Below are 22,688 nucleotides of genomic sequence, written 5' to 3'. Positions count from 1 at the left end.
TATTAAAGACCCCTCCAACCAACCACCTTATTAAAGACCCCTCCACCCAACCACCTTATTAAAGACCCCTCCAACCAACCACCTTATTAAAGACCCCTCCAACCAACCACCTTATTAAAGACCCCTCCAACCAACCACCTTATTAAAGACCCTCCAACCAACCACTTTATTAAAGACCCTCCAACCACCTTATTAAAGACCCCTCCAACCAACCACCTTATTAAAGACCCCTCCAACCAACCACCTTATTAAAGACCCCTGAAACCAACCACCTTATTAAAGACCCTCCAACCACCTTATTAAAGACCCTCCAACCAACCACCTTATTAAAGACCCCTCCAACCAACCACCTTATTAAAGACCATCCAACCAACCACCTTATTAAAGACCCCTCCAACCAACCACCTTTTTAAAGACCCTCCAACCAACCACCTTATTAAAGACCCCTCCAACCAACCACCTTATTAAAGACCCCTCCAACCAACCACCTTATTAAAGACCCCTCCAACCAACCACCTTATTAAAGACCCTCCAACCAACCACCTTATTAAAGACCCCTCCAACCAACCACCTTATTAAAGACCCCTCCAACCAACCACCTTATTAAAGACCCTCCAACCAACCACTTTATTAAAGACCCTCCAACCACCTTATTAAAGACCCCTCCAACCAACCACCTTATTAAAGACCCCTCCAACCAACCACCTTATTAAAGACCCCTCCAACCAACCACCTTATTAAAGACCCCTCCAACCAACCAGCTTATTAAAGACCCCTCCAACCAACCACCTTATTAAAGACCCCTCCAACCAACCAGCTTATTAAAGACCCCTCCAACCAACCACCTTATTAAAGACCCTCCAACCAACCACTTTATTAAAGACCGTCCAACCAACCACCTCATTAAAGACCCTCCAACCAACTACTTTATTAAAGACCACTCCAACCAACCACCTTATTAAAGACCCTCCAACCACCTTATTAAAGACCCCTCCAACCAACCACCTTATTAAAGACCCCTCCAACCAACCACCTTATTAAAGACCCCTGAAACCAACCACCTTATTAAAGACCCTCCAACCACCTTATTGAAGACCCCTCCAACCAACCACCTTATTAAAGACCCTCCAACCAACCACCTTATTAAATACCCTCCAACCAACCACCTTATTAAAGACCCTCCAACCAACCACCTTATTAAAGTCCCCTCCAACCAACCACCTTATTAACAACCCCTCCAACCAACCACCTTATTAAAGACCCCTCCAACCAACCACCTTATTAAAGACCCCTCCAACCAACCACCTTATTAAAGACCCTCCAACCAACCACCTTATTAAAGACCCTTCAACCAACCACCTTATTAAAGACCCTCCAACCAACCACCTTATTAAAGACCCTTCAACCAACCACCTTATTAAAGACCCTCCAACCAACCACCTTATTAAAGACCCCTTCAACCAACCACCTTATTAAAGACCCCTCCAACCAACCACCTTATTAAAGACCCCTCCAACCAACCACCTTATTAAAGACCCCTCCAACCAACCACCTTATTAAAGACCCCTCCAACCAACCACGTTATTAAAGACCCCTCCAACCAACCACCTTATTAAAGACCCTCCAACCAACCACCTTATTAAAGACCCCTCCAACCAACCACCTTATTAAAGACCCTCCAACCAACCACCTTATTAAAGACCCTCCAACCAACCACCTTATTAAAGACCCCTCCAACCAACCACCTTATTAAAGACCCCTCCAACCAACCACCTTATTAAAGACCCTCCAACCAACCACTTTATTAAAGACCCTCCAACCACCTTATTAAAGACCCCTCCAACCAACCACCTTATTAAAGACCCCTCCAACCAACCACCTTATTAAAGACCCCTGAAACCAACCACCTTATTAAAGACCCCTCCAACCAACCACCTTATTAAAGACCCTCCAACCAACCACCTTATTAAAGACCCTCCAACCAACCACCTTATTAAAGACCCTCCAACCAACCACCTTATTAAAGACCCTCCAACCAACCACCTTATTAAAGACCCCTCCAACCAACCACCTTATTAACAACCCCTCCAACCAACCACCTTAGTAAAGACCCCTCCAACCAACCACCTTATTAAAGACCCCTCCAACCAACCACCTTATTAAAGACCCTGAAACCAACCACCTTTTTAAAGACCGTGAAACCAACCACCTTATTAAAGACCCTCCAACCAACCACCTTATTAAAGACCCCTCCAACCAACCACCTTATTAAAGACCCCTCCAACCAACCACCTTATTAAAGACCCCTCCAACCACCTTATTAAAGACCCTCCAACCAACCACCTTATTAAAGACCCTCCAACCAACCACCTTATTAAAGACCCCTCCAACCAACCACCTTATTAAAGACCCTCCAACCAACCACCTTATTAAAGACCCTCCAGCCAACCACCTTATTAAAGACCCCTCCAACCAACCACCTTATTAAAGACCCTCCAACCAACCACCTTATTAAAGACCCCTCCAACCAACCACCTTATTAAAGACCCCTCCAACCAACCACCTTATTAAAGACCCCTCCAACCAACCACCTTATTAAAGACCCCTCCAACCAACCACCTTATTAAAGACCCCTCCAACCACCTTATTAAAGACCCTCCAACCAACCACCTTATTAAAGACCCCTCCAACCAACCACCTTATTAAAGACCCCTCCAACCAACCACCTTATTAAAGACCCCTCCAACCAACCACCTTATTAAAGACCCCTCCAACCAACCACCTTATTAAAGACCCCTCCAACCAACCACCTTATTAAAGACCCTCCAACCAACCACCTTATTTAAGACCCTCCAACCAACCACCTTATTAAAGAGCCCTCCAACCAACCACCTTATTAAAGACCCTCCATCCACCTTATTAAAGACCCCTCCTACCAACCACCTTATTAAATACCCCTCCAACCACCTTATTAAAGACCCCTCCAACCAACCACCTTATAAAAGACCCTGAAACCAACCACCTTTTTAAAGACCTCTAAAGCCACCTTATTAAAGACCCTCCAACCAACCACCTTATTAAAGACCCTCCAACCAACCACCTTATTAAAGACCCCTCCAACCAACCACCTTATTAAAGACCCCTCCAACCAACCACCTTATTAAAGACCCCTCCAACCAACCACCTTATTAAAGACCCCTCCAACCAACCACCTTATTAAAGACCCTCCAACCACCTTATTAAATACCCTCCACCCAACCACCTTATTAAATACCCCTCCAACCAACCACCTTATTAAAGACCCCTCCAACCAACCACCTTATTAAAGACCCTCCAACCAACCACCTTATTAAAGACCCCTCCAACCAACCACCTTATTAAAGACCCTCCAACCAACCACCTTATTAAAGACTCTCCAACCAACCACCTAATTAAAGACCCCTCCAACCAACCACCTTATTAAAGACCCTCCAACCAACCACCTTATTAAAGACCGTCCAACCAACCACCTTATTAAAGACCCTCCATCCAACCACCTTATTAAAGACCCCTCCAACCAACCACCTTATTAAAGACCCTCCATCCAACCACCTTATTAAAGACCCCTCCAACCAACCACCTTATTAAAGACCCCTCCAACCAACCACCTTATTAAAGACCCCTCCAACCAACCACCTTATTAAAGACCCCTCCAACCAACCACCTTATTAAAGACCCCTCCAACCAACCACCTTATTAAAGACCCCTCCAACCACCTTATTAAAGACCTCTCCAACCAACCACCTTATTAAAGACCCAACAACAGCAGCAGTTCTTAAAAAGTCACAACTTGTATTGTGCAGACGATAGTTCTTACAAAGGTGCTTAAGACCACATGTTAAGCTCATTCCACAGTTGGCTGAGTGTCTGAAGGATTTCTCTCCACCCTTGTACTTGATTGATGAATTAAGGTCACTATTTAGGTCTTAATTGAAAGAAAAAAAGAAAAAATCCTGCAGACACTCGACCCGCCGTGGAGCTTGATACCCCTGCTTTAGACAGACATGGTTACCAACAACATTAATAATAATAACACTGTCAGCTCGTAGAGAGAGATGCCTGGGTGCTGGAGGGGAGACTAGCCTTTAGGGTCGCAAAATCCTGTCTCTTTCCCAGAATCCTCAGGTTTTCCAGAAATCCTGGTTAGAGATTCCTGTAATCAGGAGGGAATAAATTAATTGCATCGCAATCCTGAAACCCTCTAACTGGAATTTTCTGGAAAACCTCAGAATTTTGGGAAAAATTAGTGGAATTTTGCAACCTTCTACTAGCGTTTCTGAAGAGGAGAGGAAATGCACCACATCCCTCCTCTGCCATCGTTCTTTCTGCTTTCAAAGAGTCTGTTATAAATAAGGAATAAGGTGCCATTTGGGACGCATTCCAAGGTGTCTCCTCCGTCCTCTAACATGTAGAAACAAGGTGTTGAGGAAAATGTTCAGATGGTCCTCTGAAGGAGATGTGCTGTTTCCTCTGAGCAGGTTGGAGGAAGGAGGTAGCATGGAGGAACTAGCCTGATCGCTGCCCTCGCCCTTCTGTTTAACTGCACTTATCCGTCTAGTCTTTATCCAATAGGTGTTTGGAATACACCATTTTAAATGGTTGGTTGAAGATGATGCAATCGCTGATAAGTACGTTTTGAATACTGCCTCTCGTTACAGACGTAGGCTCAAACTGAGGAAGGAATACGAGACTGGTGCTTGAAGTGAAATAGAATGGTGAATGCAGCGATCAGGCTGGTTCCTCCAGGTTGGTGAATGCAGCGATCAGGCTGGTTCCTCCAGGTTGGTGAATGCAGCGATCAGGCTGGTTCCTCCAGGTTGGTGAATGCAGCGATCAGGCTGGTTCCTCCAGGTTGGTGAATGCAGCGATCAGGCTGGTTCCTCCAGGTTGGTGAATGCAGCGATCAGACTGGTTCCTCCAGGTTGGTGAATGCAGCGATCAGGCTGGTTCCTCCAGGTTGGTGAATGCAGCGATCAGGCTGGTTCCTCCAGGTTGGTGAATGCAGCGATCAGGCTGGTTCCTCCAGGTTGGTGAATGCAGCGATCAGGCTGGTTCCTCCAGGTTGGTGAATGCAGCGATCAGGCTGGTTCCTCCAGGTTGGTGAATGCAGCGATCAGGCTGGTTCCTCCAGGTTGGTGAATGCAGCGATCAGGCTGGTTCCTCCAGGTTGGTGAATGCAGCGATCAGGCTGGTTCCTCCAGGTTGGTGAATGCAGCGATCAGGCTGGTTCCTCCAGGTTGGTGAATGCAGCGATCAGGCTGGTTCCTCCAGGTTGGTGAATGCAGCGATCAGGCTGGTTCCTCCAGGTTGGTGAACGCAGCGATCAGGCTGGTTCCTCCAGGTTGGTGAACGCAGCGATCAGGCTGGTTCCTCCAGGTTGGTGAACGCAGCGATCAGGCTGGTTCCTCCAGGTTGGTGAACGCAGCGATCAGGCTGGTTCCTCCAGGTTGGTGAATGCAGCGATCAGGCTGGTTCCTCCAGGTTGGTGAATGCAGCGATCAGGCTGGTTCCTCCAGGTTGGTGAATGCAGCGATCAGGCTGGTTCCTCCAGGTTGGTGAACGCAGCGATCAGGCTGGTTCCTCCAGGTTGGTGAATGCAGCGATCAGGCTGGTTCCTCCAGGTTGGTGAATGCAGCGATCAGGCTGGTTCCTCCAGGTTGGTGAATGCAGCGATCAGGCTGGTTCCTCCAGGTTGGTGAATGCAGCGATCAGGCTGGTTCCTCCAGGTTGGTGAATGCAGCGATCAGGCTGGTTCCTCCAGGTTGGTGAATGCAGCGATCAGGCTGGTTCCTCCAGGTTGGTGGCTCATCGTAGTTCCTCCTGTGGCTGATCTATGAAACCAGACCCCCAGCACTCACAGTCACCGTTATTTCTTTCAGTTTATTCCACAGCAGCAGTCTCAGGGATGTACTCTTTCATCCTTTAGCCTTCTTCGTAAGATGATTTTTAACCTTCAACACCAAGAGAATTTCTTATCAACATTTGTTGCATGGCAATAGTTTTCTGATTCTTTTAGACTGCTGGTATGGAGTGAATCGAGAGAAACAAATTGTGAACTAACAAGTGCTGTCATCTTTTTCGTTCATCTTTTTTCTCATTGGTTGACGTCTAGGAGAAAGCGACCGGAGATGTTTTGAGAGTTAAGAGTTTATCAGTCTGATGTTTCCTGTATCTTTCCTCCAGCTCTAGAGACACAGCCTCCATGGTGACAAACAGAGAGACAGACAGCCTCCAAGTTGGCACAAAGACAGACAGATATCTGTAGGTCGAACGTCCGGGAACTAGCCCACATATCAAGACAGGACAGTCTGGGGCCGTGGGTAGGGGCCTGGGAACACTGTCACATGGTCTTCACTGATAATTGGACCACCCAGCTTCTGCAGAAGAAACCACCACTACACTACGGCCGATGGAACCTAGAAACAGGAGAGAGGAGAGAGGAGAGAGGAGAGAGGAGAGAGGAGAGAGGAGAGAGGAGAGAAAGAGAGCAAGAGAGCAAGAGAGCGAGAGAGCGGGAGGAGAAGGAGAGAGAGAGACCTATTAATAACTGAATGGACGGAAGGTGATCTATTAATAACTGAATGGACGAAAGGTGATCTATTAATAACTGAATGGACGGAAGGTGATCTATAGGTGATCTATTAATAACTGAATGGATGGAAGGTGATCTATTAATAACTGAATGGATGGAAGGTGATCTTATAATAACTGAATGGACAGAAGGTGATCTATTAATAACTGAATGGACGGAAGGTGATCTATAGCTGATCTGTTAATAACTGAATGGACAGAAGGTGATCTATTAATAACTGAATGGACAGAAGGTGATCTATTAATAACTGAATGGACGGAAGGTGATCTGTTAATAACTGAATGGACGGAAGGTGATCTGTTAATAACTGAATGGACGGAAGGTGATCTATAGGTGATCTGTTAATAACTGAATGGACGGAAGGTGATCTATAGGTGATCTATTAATAACTGAATGGACGGAAGGTGATCTGTTAATAACTGAATGGACGGAAGGTGATCTATAGTTGATCTGTTAATAACTGAATGGACGGAAGGTGATCTATAGTTGATCTATTAATAACTGAATGGACGGAAGGAGATGTATTAATAACTGAATGGACGGAAGGTGATCTATTAATAACTGAATGGACGGAAGTTGATCTGTTAATAACTGAATGGAGGGAAGGTGATCTATAGGTGATCTATTAATAACTGAATGGACAGAAGGTGATCTATTAATAACTGAATGGACAGAAGGTGATCTATTAATAACTGAATGGACGGAAGGTGATCTGTTAATAACTGAATGGACGGAAGGTCATCTGTTAATAACTGAATGGACGGAAGGTGATCTATAGGTGATCTATTAATAACTGAATGGACGGAAGGTGATCTATTAATAACTGAATGGACGGAAGGTGATCTATAGGTGATCTATTAATAACTGAATTGACGGAAGGTGATCTATTAATAACTGAATGGACCGAAGGTGATCTATTAATAACTGAATGGACGGAAGGGGATCTATAGGTGATCTATTAATGACGGAAGGTGATCTATTAATAACTGAATGGACGGAAGGTGATCTATTAATAACTGAATGGACCGAAGGTGATCTATTAGTAACTGAATGGACGGAAGGTGATCTGTAGGTGATCTATTAATAACTGAATGGACGGAAGGTGATCTATAGGTGATCTATTAATAACTGAATGGACGGAAGGTGATCTATTAAAAACTGAATGGACGGAAGAGGATCTGTTAATAACTGAATGGACAGAAGGTGATCTATTAATAACTGAATGGACAGAAGGTGATCTGTTAATAACTGAATGGACGGAAGGTGATCTATAGGTGATCTGTTAATAACTGAATGGACGGAAGGTGATCTATAGGTGATCTATTAATAACTGAATGGACGGAAGGTGATCTGTTAATAACTGAATGGACAGAAGGTGATCTATTAATAACTGAATGGACGGAAGGTGATCTATTAATAACTGAATGGACGGAAGGTTATCTATAGGTGATCTATTAATAACTGAATGGACGGAAGGTGATCTGTTAATAACTGAATGGACGGAAGGTGATCTATAGTTGATCTGTTAATAACTGAATGGACGCAAGGTGATCTATAGTTGATCTATTAATAACTGAATGGACGGAAGGTGATATATTAATAACTGAATGGACGGAAGGTGATCTATTAATAACTGAATGGACGGAAGTTGATCTGTTAATAACTGAATGGATGGAAGGTGATCTATAGGTGATCTATTAATAACTGAATGGACAGAAGGTGATCTATTCATAACTGAATGGACGGAAGGTGATCTGTTAATAACTGAATGGACAGAAGGTGATCTATAGGTGATCTGTTAATAACTGAATGGACGGGAGGTGATCTATAGGTGATCTATTAATAACTGAATGGACGGAAGGTGATCTGTTAATAACTGAATGGACAGAAGGTGATCTATTAATAACTGAATGGACGGAAGGTGATCTATTAATAACTGAATGGACGGAAGGTTATCTATAGGTGATCTATTAATAACTGAATGGACGGAAGGTGATCTGTTAATAACTGAATGGACGGAAGGTGATCTATAGTTGATCTGTTAATAACTGAATGGACGGAAGGTGATCTATAGTTGATCTATTAATAACTGAATGGACGGAAGGTGATATATTAATAACTGAATGGACGGAAGGTGATCTATTAATAACTGAATGGACGGAAGTTGATCTGTTAATAACTGAATGGATGGAAGGTGATCTATAGGTGATCTATTAATAACTGAATGGACAGAAGGTGATCTATTCATAACTGAATGGACGGAAGGTGATCTATTAATAACTGAATGGACAGAAGGTGATCTGTTAATAACTGAATGGACGGAAGGTGATCTATTAATAACTGAATGGACGGAAGGTGATCTATTAATAACTGAATGGACGGAAGGTGATCTATTAATAACTGAATGGACAGAAGGTGATCTGTTAATAACTGAATGGACGGAAGGTGATCTATAGGTGATCTATTAATAACTGAATGGACGGAAGGTGATCTATTAATAACTGAATGGACGGAAGGTGATCTTATAATAACTGAATGGACAGAAGGTGATCTATTAATAACTGAATGGACGGAAGGTGATCTATAGCTGATCTGTTAATAACTGAATGGACAGAAGGTGATCTATTAATAACTGAATGGACAGAAGGTGATCTATTAATAACTGAATGGACGGAAGGTGATCTATTAATAACTGAATGGACGGAAGGTGATCTGTTAATAACTGAATGGACGGAAGGTGATCTGTTAATAACTGAATGGACGGAAGGTGATCTATAGGTGATCTGTTAATAACTGAATGGACAGAAGGTGATCTATAGGTGATCTATTAATAACTGAATGGACGGAAGGTGATCTGTTAATAACTGAATGGACGGAAGGTGATCTATATTTTATCTGTTAATAACTGAATGGACGGAAGGTGATCTATAGTTGATCTATTAATAACTGAATGGACGGAAGGTGATGTATTAATAACTGAATGGACGGAAGGTGATCTATTAATAACTGAATGGACGGAAGTTGATCTGTTAATAACTGAATGGAGGGAAGGTGATCTATAGGTGATCTATTAATAACTGAATGGACAGAAGGTGATCTATTAATAACTGAATGGACGGAAGTTGATCTTATAATAACTGAATGGACAGAAGGTGATCTATTCATAACTGAATGGACGGAAGGTGATCTATTAATAACTGAATGGACAGAAGGTGATCTGTTAATAACTGAATGGACGGAAGGTGATCTATTAATAACTGAATGGACGGAAGGTGATCTGTTAATAACTGAATGGACGGAAGGTGATCTGTTAATAACTGAATGGACGGAAGGTGATCTATAGGTGATCTATTAATAACTGAATGGACGGAAGGTGATCTATAGGTGATCTATTAATAACTGAATTGACGGAAGGTGATCTATTAATAACTGAATGGACCGAAGGTGATCTATTAATAACTGAATGGACGGAAGGGGATCTATAGGTGATCTATTAATACCTGAATGGACGGAAGGTGATCTATTAATAACTGAATGGATGGAAGGTGATCTATTAATAACTGAATGGACTGAAGGTGATCTATTAATAACTGAATGGACCGAAGGTGATCTATTAGTAACTGAATGGACGGAAGGTGATCTGTAGGTGATCTATTAATAACTGAATGGACGGAAGGTGATCTATAGGTGATCTATTAATAACTGAATGGACGGAAGGTGATCTATTAAAAACTGAATGGACGGAAGAGGATCTGTTAATAACTGAATGGACAGAAGGTGATCTATTAATAACTGAATGGACAGAAGGTGATCTGTTAATAACTGAATGGACGGAAGGTGATCTATAGGTGATCTGTTAATAACTGAATGGACGGAAGGTGATCTATAGGTGATCTATTAATAACTGAATGGACAGAAGGTGATCTGTTAATAACTGAATGGACAGAAGGTGATCTATTAATAACTGAATGGACGGAAGGTGATCTATTAATAACTGAATGGACAGAAGGTGATCTGTTAATAACTGAATGGACGGAAGGTGATCTATTAATAACTGAATGGACGGAAGGTGATCTGTTAATAACTGAATGGACAGAAGGTGATCTATTAATAACTGAATGGACGGAAGGTGATCTATTAATAACTGAATGGACGGAAGGTGATCTATAGGTGATCTATTAATAACTGAATGGACGGAAGGTGATCTGTTAATAACTGAATGGACGGAAGGTGATCTATAGTTGATCTGTTAATAACTGAATGGACGGAAGGTGATCTATAGTTGATCTATTAATAACTGAATGGACGGAAGGTGATGTATTAATAACTGAATGGACGGAAGGTGATCTATTAATAACTGAATGGACGGAAGTTGATCTGTTAATAACTGAATGGATGGAAGGTGATCTATAGGTGATCTATTAATAACTGAATGGACAGAAGGTGATCTATTCATAACTGAATGGACGGAAGGTGATCTATTAATAACTGAATGGACAGAAGGTGATCTGTTAATAACTTAATGGACGGAAGGTGATCTATTAATAACTGAATGGACGGAAGGTGATCTATTAATAACTGAATGGACGGAAGGTGATCTATTAATAACTGAATGGACAGAAGGTGATCTGTTAATAACTGAATGGACGGAAGGTGATCTATAGGTGATCTATTAATAACTGAATGGACGGAAGGTGATCTATTAATAACTGAATGGACGGAAGGTGATCTATAGGTGATCTATTAATAACTGAATTGACGGAAGGTGATCTATTAATAACTGAATGGACCGAAGGTGATCTATTAATAACTGAATGGACGGAAGGGGATCTATAGGTGATCTATTAATACCTGAATGGACGGAAGGTGATCTGTTAATAACTGAATGGACCGAAGGTGATCTGTTAATAACTGAATGGACGGAAGGTGATCTATAGGTGATCTGTTAATAACTGAATGGACAGAAGGTGATCTATAGGTGATCTATTAATAACTGAATGGACAGAAGGTGATCTGTTAATAACTGAATGGACAGAAGGTGATCTATTAATAACTGAATGGACGGAAGGTGATCTATTAATAACTGAATGGACGGAAGGTGATCTATAGGTGATCTATTAATAACTGAATGGACAGAAAGTGATCTGTTAATAACTGAATGGACGGAAGGTGATCTGTTAATAACTGAATGGACGGAAGGTGATCTGTTAATAACTGAATGGACGGAAGGTGATCTGTTAATAACTGAATGGACGGAAGGTGATCTATTAATAACTGAATGGACGGAAGGTGATCTATTAATAACTGAATGGACGGAAGGTGATCTATAGGTGATCTATTAATAACTGAATGGACGGAAGGTGATCTATAGGTGATCTATTAATAACTGAATGGACAGAAGGTGATCTATTAATAACTGAATGGACGGAAGGTGATCTATTAATAACTGAATGGACGGAAGGTGATCTATAGGTGATCTATTAATAACTGAATGGACGGAAGGTGATCTGTTAATAACTGAATGGACGGAAGGTGATCTATAGTTGATCTGTTAATAACTGAATGGACGGAAGGTGATGTATTAATAACTGAATGGACGGAAGGTGATCTATTAATAACTGAATGGACGGAAGTTGATCTGTTAATAACTGAATGGATGGAAGGTGATCTATAGGTGATCTATTAATAACTGAATGGACAGAAGGTGATCTATTCATAACTGAATGGACGGAAGGTGATCTATTAATAACTGAATGGACAGAAGGTGATCTGTTAATAACTTAATGGACGGAAGGTGATCTATTAATAACTGAATGGACGGAAGGTGATCTATTAATAACTGAATGGACGGAAGGTGATCTATTAATAACTGAATGGACAGAAGGTGATCTGTTAATAACTGAATGGACGGAAGGTGATCTATAGGTGATCTATTAATAACTGAATGGACGGAAGGTGATCTATTAATAACTGAATGGACGGAAGGTGATCTATAGGTGATCTATTAATAACTGAATTGACGGAAGGTGATCTATTAATAACTGAATGGACCGAAGGTGATCTATTAATAACTGAATGGACGGAAGGGGATCTATAGGTGATCTATTAATACCTGAATGGACGGAAGGTGATCTATTAATAACTGAATGGACCGAAGGTGATCTATTAATAACTGAATGGACGGAAGGTGATCTATAGGTGATCTATTAATAACTGAATGGACGGAAGGTGATCTATTAAAAACTGAATGGACGGAAGGTGATCTGTTAATAACTGAATGGACGGAAGGTGATCTATAGGTGATCTGTTAATAACTGAATGGACAGAAGGTGATCTATAGGTGATCTATTAATAACTGAATGGACAGAAGGTGATCTGTTAATAACTGAATGGACAGAAGGTGATCTATTAATAACTGAATGGACGGAAGGTGATCTATTAATAACTGAATGGACGGAAGGTGATCTATAGGTGATCTATTAATAACTGAATGGACAGAAAGTGATCTGTTAATAACTGAATGGACGGAAGGTGATCTGTTAATAACTGAATGGACGGAAGGTGATCTGTTAATAACTGAATGGACGGAAGGTGATCTGTTAATAACTGAATGGACGGAAGGTGATCTATTAATAACTGAATGGACGGAAGGTGATCTATTAATAACTGAATGGACGGAAGGTTATCTATAGGTGATCTATTAATAACTGAATGGACGGAAGGTGATCTATAGGTGATCTATTAATAACTGAATGGACGGAAGGTGATCTATTAATAACTAAATGGACGGAAGGTGATCTATTAATAACTGAATGGACGGAAGGTGATCTATTAATAACTGAATGGACGGAAGGTGATCTATTAATAACTGAATGGACGGAAGGTGATCTATTAATAACTGAATGGACGGAAGGTGATCTATAGGGGATCTATTAATAATTGAATGGATAGAAGGTGATCTATTAATAACTGAATGGACGGAAGGTGATCTATAGGTGATCTATTAATAACTGAATGGACGGAAGGTGATCTATTAATAACTGAATGGATAGAAGGTGATCTGTCCTCTGAGTGCTGGACAGAAACTGAATAGAATAGTTAGATAATGTTCCTCTGTGGAGAAGCAACCCAGGATTTTATAACTGTGTCAGATAGAAAGGGGGTGTAGCGACAGCAGGGGAGGGGAGTGGAGAGCTCAGACTAACTCCCTCTGTAGAGTAGAGGAGGGGAGTGGAGAGCTCAGACTAACTCCCTCTGTAGAGGAGAGGAGGGGAGTGGAGAGCTCAGACTAACTCCCTCTGTAGAGGAGAGGAGGGGAGTGGAGAGCTCAGACTAACTCCCTCTGTAGAGTAGAGGAGGGGAGTGGAGAGCTCAGACTAACTCCCTCTGTAGAGGAGAGGAGGGGAGTGGAGAGCTCAGACTAACTCCCTCTGTAGAGGAGAGGAGGGGAGTGGAGAGCTCAGACTAACTCTCTCTGTAGAGGAGAGGAGGGGAGTGGAGAGCTCAGACTAACTCCCTCTGTAGAGTAGAGGAGGGGAGTGGAGAGCTCAGACTAACTCCCTCTGTAGAGTAGAGGAGGGGAGTGGAGAGCTCAGACTAACTCCCTCTGTAGAGGAGAGGAGGGGAGTGGAGAGCTCAGACTAACTCCCTCTGTAGAGGAGAGGAGGGGAGTGGAGAGCTCAGACTAACTCCCTCTGTAGAGGAGAGGAGGGGAGTGGAGAGCTCAGACTAACTCCCTCTGTAGAGTAGAGGAGGGGAGTGGAGAGCTCAGACTAACTCCCTCTGTAGAGGAGAGGAGGGGAGTGGAGAGCTCAGACTAACTCCCTCTGTAGAGTAGAGGAGGGGAGTGGAGAGCTCAGACTAACTCCCTCTGTAGAGGAGAGGAGGGGAGTGGAGAGCTCAGACTAACTCCCTCTGTAGAGGAGAGGAGGGGAGTGGAGAGTTCAGACTAACTCCCTCTGTAGAGGAGAGGAGGGGAGTGGAGAGCTCAGACTAACTCCCTCTGTAGAGGAGAGGAGGGGAGTGGAGAGCTCAGACTAACTCCCTCTATAGAGGAGAGGAGGGGAGTGGAGAGCTCAGACTAACTCCCTCTGTAGAGTAGAGGAGGGGAGTGGAGAGCTCAGACTAACTCCCTCTGTAGAGGAGAGGAGGGGAGCAGGCCAGACCCTGAACAATCTAGGATAGTAAAACCAAAAGCACACACACACACACACACACACACACACACACACACACACACACACACACACACACACACACACACACACACACACACACACACACACACACACACACACACACACACACATACCTTGTCAGGTGCTTGCTGGAATTGTGAACCTCCATCTCGTTACTCTTGAACTCATTCAGCTCCTTCCTTATTGCTGCCTGGAGAACACATCAACAACAACCATGTCAACAGCAACAACAGGTGGTAGAGGTAAAAACAGGAGCTCAGCTGTGTGTGTGTGTGTGTGTGTGTGTGTGTGTGTGTGTGTGTGTGTGTGTGTGTGTGTGTGTGGTGTGTGTGTGTGTGTGTGTGTGTGTGTGTGTGTGTGTGTGGTGTGTGTGTGTGTGTGTGTGTGTGTGTGTGTGTGTGTGAGTTGAGCTGACCTTGTCTGAAGCAGACAGCCTTGTCCAGGGTTTGTCTGCCCTGCGGTCGTAGTCCTGAGCCTTGGCCACCTCAACATAGTCACTGAATCGAATCAGTATCTTCCTGTCCCTTAACTCATCTACTGTTGGACGCTGGTTCAACTTCCTGTTGAGTCTCTGTTTGATCTCTCTCCTCTCCTCCTGCTCTGACTGGTCGTTCCTCTCTGGAGATGAAACAGGAAGAACAACAGGTCAGAAACACACAGTACAGGAGGAGAGATGGAGAGAGGAGAGAGATGGAGAGAGGGAGGAGATAGATGGAGGGAGGAGATAGATGGAGAGAGGAGAGAGATGGAGGGAGGAGATAGATGGAGGGAGGGAGGAGATAGATGGAGGGAGGGAGGAGATAGAGGGAAGAGAGATGAAGGGAGGACAGAGATGGAGGGAGGAGAGAGAAAGAGGGAGGAGAGAGATAGAGGTAAGATAGAGATGGAGGGAGGGAGGAGATAGATGGGGAAGAGAGATGAAGGGAGGACAGAGATGGAGGGAGGAGAGAGAAAGAGGGAGGAGAGAGATAGAGGTCAGATAGAGATGGAGGGAGGGAGGAGATAGATGGGGAAGAGAGATGAAGGGAGGACAGAGATGGAGGAGGGAGGAGATGGAGGAGGGAGGAGATAGATGGGGAAGAGAGATGAAGGGAGGACAGAGATGGAGGAGGGAGGAGATGGAGGAGGGAGGAGATAGATGGGGAAGAGAGATGAAGGGAGGGAGGAGATAGATGGGGAAGAGAGATGAAGGGAGGACAGAGATGGAGGAGGGAGGAGATGGAGGAGGGAGGAGATAGATGGGGAAGAGAGATGAAGGGAGGGAGGAGATAGATGGGGAAGAGAGATGAAGGGAGGACAGAGATGGAGGAGGGTGAGAGAAAGAGGGAGGAGAGAGAGAGGGAAGATAGAGATGAAGGGAGGAGCGAGATGAAGGGAGGAGAGAGACGGAGGGAGGAGAGAGATGGAGGGAAGAGAGAGATGGAGGGAGGAGAGAGAAGAAGGGAGGAGATACCTGGAGAAATGAGAGAGATGGAGGGAGGAGAGATGGAGGGAGGAGAGAGACGGAGGGAGGAGAGCGATGGAGGGAGGAGAGAGAAGAAGGGAGAGGAAAGATGGAGGAGATATATGGAGTGAGGAGAGAGCTGTAGAGATGGAGGGAGGAGAGAGATGGAGAGAGGAGAGATGGAGAGAGGAAAGAGATGGAGGGAGGAGAGATGGAGAGAGGAGAGAGATGGAGGGAGGAGAGATGGAGGGAGGAGAGATGGAGGGAGGAGAGATGGAGAGAGGAGAGAGATGGAGGGAGGAGAGATGGAGAGAGGAGAGAGGAGGGAGGAGAGAGATGGAGGGAGGAGAGAGATGGAGGGAGGAGAGATGGAGAGAGGAGAGATGGAGGGAGGAGAGATGGAGGGAGGAGAGATGGAGAGAGGAGAGAGATGGAGGGAGGAGAGATGGAGAGAGATGGAGGGAGGAGAGATGGAGGGAGAGAGATGGAAGTAGGATAGTCTACATTGACCCGTGCATTCCATCTTGTTGCCATGGTGATGTAGTTATGATCATCCGCACTGTCTGACACCCTGACATTGACCTGACGACTGGACCCTGACCTCGGTTCTGACGACTGGACCCTGACCTCGGTTCTGACGACTGGACCCTGACCTCGGTTCTGTATGTAGAAATGTAGAATGTAGAAAATAGTAAAAATAAAGAAAACCCTGGAATGAGTCGGTGTGTCCAAACTTTTAACTGGTTCTGTATATTATTTTTACACCCTTTTTCCTGATATCCAATTGGTAGTTACATTTTTTACATTTTACATTTTAGTCATTTAGCAGACGCTCTTATCCAGAGCGACTTACAGTAGTGAAAGCATACATTTCATACAATTTCATACATTTTTTTTTTTCTGTGCTGGCCGCCCGTGGGAATCGAACCCACAACCCTGGCGTTGCAAACACCATGCTCTACCAACTGAGCTACAGGGAAGGCTGAGTTACAGTCTTGTCCTGCAACTCCCGTATGGAGAGGCGAAGGTTCGAGAGCCATGCGTCCTCCGAAACACAACCATACTGCTTCTTGACACACTGCTCGCTTAACCTGGAAGCCAGCCGCACCAATGTGTCGGAGGAAACACCGTACGACGGTGTCAGTGCGCACTGCGCCCGCCCGTCACTAGAGTCGCTAGAGCATGATGGGACAAGGTCATCCCGCCGGCCAAACCCTCCCCTAACCCGAACGACGCTGGGCCAATTGTACCCCGCTTCACGGTTTCGGCCGGCTGCGACACAGCCCAGGATCGAACCCGGGTCTTTCGTGACGCCTCAAGCACTATGATGCAATCTCGTTTTACCTTAATTAAACTAGACTTTATTTAACTAGACAAGTCAGTTAAGAACAAATTCTTACTTTCAATAACGGCCTAGGAACAGTGGGTTAACTGCCTTGTTCAGGGGCATAATGACAGATTTTTACCTTGTCAGCTCGGGGATTTGAACTTGCAACCTTTCGGTTACTAGTCCAACGCTCTAACCACTAGGCTACGCTGCCTCTCTAACCACTAGGCTACCTGCCTCTCTAACCACTAGGCTACCTGCCCCTCTAACCACTAGGCTACCTGCCTCCTCTAACCACTAGGCTACCTGCCTCTCTAACCACTAGGCTACCTGCCTCCTCTAACCACTAGGCTACCTGCCTCCTCTAACCACTAGACTACCTGCCTCCTCTAACCACTAGGCTACCTGCCTCTAACCACTAGGCTACCTGCCTCTAACCACTAGGCTACCTGCCTCTCTAACCACTAGGCTACCTGCCTCCTCTAACCACTAGGCTACCTGCCTCTCTAACCACTAGGCTACCTGCCTCTCTAACCACTAGGCTACCTGCCTCCTCTAACCACTAGGCTACCTGCCTCTCTAACCACTAGGCCAACTGCCTCCTCTAACCACTAGGCTACCTGCCTCTCTAACCACCAGGCTACCTGCCTCTCTAACCACTAGGCTACCTGCCTCCTCTAACCACTAGGCTACCTGCCTCTCTAACCACTAGGCTACCTGCCTCTCTAACCACTAGGCTACCTGCCTCTCTAATCACTAGGCTACCTGCCTCTCTAACCACTAGGCTACGCTGCCTCTCTAACCACTAGGCTACGCTGCCTCTCTAACCACTAGGCTACCTGCCTCTCTAACCACTAGGCTACCTGCCTCTCTAACCACTAGGCTACCTGCCTCCTCTAACCACTAGGCTACCTGCCTCCTCTAACCACTAGGCTACCTGCCTCTCTAACCACTGGGCTACCTGCCTCTCTAACCACTAGGCTACGCTGCCTCTCTAACCACTAGGCTACCGGCCTCTCTAACCACTAGGCTACCTGCCTCTCTAACCACTAGGCTACCTGCCTCTCTAACCACTAGGCTACGCTGCCTCCTCTAACCACTAGGCTACCTGCCTCTCTAACCACTAGGCTATGCTGCCTCTCTAACCACTAGGCTACCTGCCTCCTCTAACCACTAGGCTACCTGCCTCTCTAACCACTAGGCTACCTGCCTCTCTAACCACTAGGCTACCTGCCTCTCTAACCACTAGGCTACCTGCCTCTCTAACCACTAGGCTACCTGCCTCCTCTAACCACTAGGCTACCTGCCTCTAACCACTAGGCTACCTGCCTCTCTAACCACTAGGCTACCTGCCTCTCTAAGCACTAGGCTACCTGCCTCTCTAACCACTAGGCTACCTGCCTCTCTAACCACTAGGCTACCTGCCTCCTCTAACCACTAGGCTACCTGCCTCTCTAACCACTAGGCTACCTGCCTCTCTAACCACTAGGCTACCTGCCTCTCTAATCACTAGGCTACCTGCCTCTCTAACCACTAGGCTACGCTGCCTCTCTAACCACTAGGCTACGCTGCCTCTCTAACCACTAGGCTACCTGCCTCTCTAACCACTAGGCTACCTGCCTCTCTAACCACTAGGCTACCTGCCTCCTCTAACCACTAGGCTACCTGCCTCCTCTAACCACTAGGCTACCTGCCTCTCTAACCACTGGGCTACCTGCCTCTCTAACCACTAGGCTACGCTGCCTCTCTAACCACTAGGCTACCGGCCTCTCTAACCACTAGGCTACCTGCCTCTCTAACCACTAGGCTACCTGCCTCTCTAACCACTAGGCTACGCTGCCTCCTCTAACCACTAGGCTACCTGCCTCTCTAACCACTAGGCTATGCTGCCTCTCTAACCACTAGGCTACCTGCCTCCTCTAACCACTAGGCTACCTGCCTCTCTAACCACTAGGCTACCTGCCTCTCTAACCACTAGGCTACCTGCCTCTCTAACCACTAGGCTACCTGCCTCTCTAACCACTAGGCTACCTGCCTCCTCTAACCACTAGGCTACCTGCCTCTAACCACTAGGCTACCTGCCTCTCTAACCACTAGGCTACCTGCCTCTCTAAGCACTAGGCTACCTGCCTCTCTAACCACTAGGCTACCTGCCTCTCTAACCACTAGGCTACCTGCCTCCTCTAACCACTAGGCTACCTGCCTCTCTAACCACTAGGCTACCTGCCTCCTCTAACCACTAGGCTACCTGCCTCCTCTAACCACTAGGCTACCTGCCTCCTCTAACCACTAGGCTACCTGCCTCTCTAACCACTAGGCTACCTGCCTCTCTAACCACTAGGCTACGCTGCCTCTCTAACCACTAGGCTACCTGCCTCTCTAACCACTAGGCTACCTGCCTCTCTAACCACTAGGCTACGCTGCCTCTCTAACCACTAGGCTACGCTGCCTCTCTAACCACTAGGCTACCTGCCTCCTCTAACCACTAGGCTACCTGCCTCTCTAACCACTAGGCTACGCTGCCTCTCTAACCACTAGGCTACCTGCCTCCTCTAACCACTAGGCTACCTGCCTCTCTAACCACTAGGCTACCTGCCTCTCTAACCACTAGGCTACCTGCCTCCTCTAACCACTAGGCTACCTGCCTCTCTAACCACTAGGCTACCTGCCTCCTCTAACCACTAGGCTACCTGCCTCTCTAACCACTAGGCTACCTGCCTCTCTAACCACTAGGCTACCTGCCTCCTCTAACCACTAGGCTACCTGCCTCTCTAACCACTAGGCTACGCTGCCTCTCTAACCACTAGGCTACCTGCCTCCTCTAACCACTAGGCTACCTGCCTCTCTAACCACTAGGCCACCTGCCTCCTCTAACCACTAGGCTACCTGCCTCTCTAACCACCAGGCTACCTGCCTCTCTAACCACTAGGCTACCTGCCTCCTCTAACCACTAGGCTACCTGCCTCTAACCACTAGGCTACCTGCCTCTAACCACTAGGCTACCTGCCTCTCTAACCACTAGGCTACGCTGCCTCTCTAACCACTAGGCTACCTGCCTCCTCTAACCACTAGGCTACCTGCCTCTCTAACCACTAGGCTACCTGCCTCCTCTAACCACTAGGCTACCTGCCTCCTCTAACCACTAGGCTACCTGCCTCTCTAACCACTAGGCTACCTGCCTCTCTAACCACTAGGCTACCTGCCTCCTCTAACCACTAGGCTACCTGCCTCTAACCACTAGGCTACCTGCCTCTAACCACTAGGCTACCTGCCTCTCTAACCACTAGGCTACCTGCCTCTCTAACCACTAGGCTACCTGCCTCCTCTAACCACTAGGCTACCTGCCTCTCTAACCACTAGGCTACCTGCCTCTCTAACCACTAGGCTACCTGCCTCCTCTAACCACTAGGCTACCTGCCTCTAACCACTAGGCTACCTGCCTCTAACCACTAGGCTACCTGCCTCTCTAACCACTAGGCTACCTGCCTCTCTAACCACTAGGCTACCTGCCTCTCTAACCACTAGGCTACCTGCCTCCTCTAACCACTAGGCTACCTGCCTCTCTAACCACTAGGCTACCTGCCTCTCTAACCACTAGGCTACCTGCCTCCTCTAAGCACTAGGCTACCTGCCTTACCGTGGGCCCTAACAAAGTTGTTTTAAAAAAAAACATTTTTTTTTTAAAAGAAACAAATGCAGTATTAACCGTAGTGTTGAAGTTCCATGCAACATGTATTAATCACCATGGCAATAAATTCAACACTGAAGTAATTTAGACTTTTAATCATGTTGCACTGAAGTCCATCCGTCTCATCTGGAGAGTCGATACAGACAGACACGGACAGTTTCACTTATTAAAAACTGATAATAAACTACGATCCGATATAAAGGATCATATTTATTATATCCTCTTGTTTTAATCGATTATAAACGATGTATCATGATCCAATACTCACGTTTGAGGATGTTCCGACTCTCCAGCTCCTCTACCGCCGGTCTCTGGCTCAGCCGCCTGCGGAAAAACACCAGAATCACATTCTGAACCATGATGTTGTTGTCTGTTTCCCTCCGGTCCTCCAGTCAGGTCACAGTCTCTGACAGACTGACAGTCTCTACTAGCAGCAGCAGAAGTCAAGAAGTCTGAGTCGGCGTGCAGAACCGCTCCAGGATCTACACTTCCTAGTGTACCATCTGGAGTCCAGAAACCCTCTTCTGGGACTGAACCGAGAGCGCCTCCACATCGGGGTAGAAAGCGAGGCGCGTTTTTAATCACGCTACAAAACACAAAGTCCCGATTGGAGAATATTTGTCCAGATTTAGAGCGTTCTTTTCCCTTCAATAAATATTTCCAAAGTGCAAGATAAAACAGGAAGGACTGGAAAGTAAAATGATAAATGTGTATGATCCTGTAGAGATGAAGAACTGAGCTCAGTTAGTGTCTGCTCGGCTCTCTCCTATCTAACTATTCTGTCTGCCTACTGACGCAGTGCTGTCCGATGCACTGGGGTAAAGTACTTAGGCAAAAATACTTCAAAGTACTACTTAAGTCATTTTTTTTGTATCTGTACTTTACTATTTATATATTTTTTGACAACTTTTACTTTACATTTCTAAAGAAAATAATGTATGTTTAACTCCATACATTTTCCCTGACAACCAAAAGTATTCATTACATTTTGAATGCTCATCAGGACAGGAAAATGGTCCAATTCACACACTTATCAAGAGAACATCCCTGGTCATCCCTACTGCCTCTGATCTGGAGGACTCACTAAACAGAGAACATCCCTGGTCATCCCTACTGCCTCTGATCTGGAGGACTCACTAAACAGAGAACATCCCTGGTCATCCCTACTGCCTCTGATCTGGAGGACTCACTAAACAGAGAACATCCCTGGTCGTCCCTACTGCCTCTGATCTGGAGGACTCACTAAACAGAGAACATCCCTGGTCATCCCTACTGCCTCTGATCTGGAGGACTCACTAAACAGAGAACATCCCTGGTCGTCCCTACTGCCTCTGATCTGGAGGACTCACTAAACAGATAACATCCCTGGTCGTCCCTACTGCCTCTGATCTAGAGGACTC

General features: G+C 45.6%; 1 protein-coding gene across 1 annotated transcript in view; it reads right to left on the bottom strand.

Annotated features, from left to right (window-relative positions):
- Nucleotides 1-5,747: 5,747 nt before the first annotated feature.
- LOC106592089 (phosphatase and actin regulator 3) overlaps nucleotides 5,748-22,688 on the bottom strand; it is a 94,564-nt gene continuing 77,623 nt past the window's right edge. The window contains exons 10-13 of the mRNA XM_082959582.1: nucleotides 21,557-21,612; nucleotides 15,245-15,447; nucleotides 14,939-15,019; nucleotides 5,748-5,870 (exon numbers count right to left, since the gene is read on the bottom strand). Coding sequence (XP_082815708.1) covers nucleotides 5,748-5,870; nucleotides 14,939-15,019; nucleotides 15,245-15,447; nucleotides 21,557-21,612 — 463 coding nt within the window. The remainder of the gene's footprint in view (nucleotides 5,871-14,938; nucleotides 15,020-15,244; nucleotides 15,448-21,556; nucleotides 21,613-22,688) is intronic.

Source organism: Salmo salar, chromosome 12 (assembly GCF_965601325.2).
Source record: "Salmo salar chromosome 12, fSalSal1, whole genome shotgun sequence".
NCBI classification, from domain to species: Eukaryota; Metazoa; Chordata; class Actinopteri; order Salmoniformes; family Salmonidae; genus Salmo; species Salmo salar.
The sequence above is the reverse complement of the archived record's forward strand: the minus strand, read 5'-3'. Positions and strand labels throughout refer to the sequence as shown.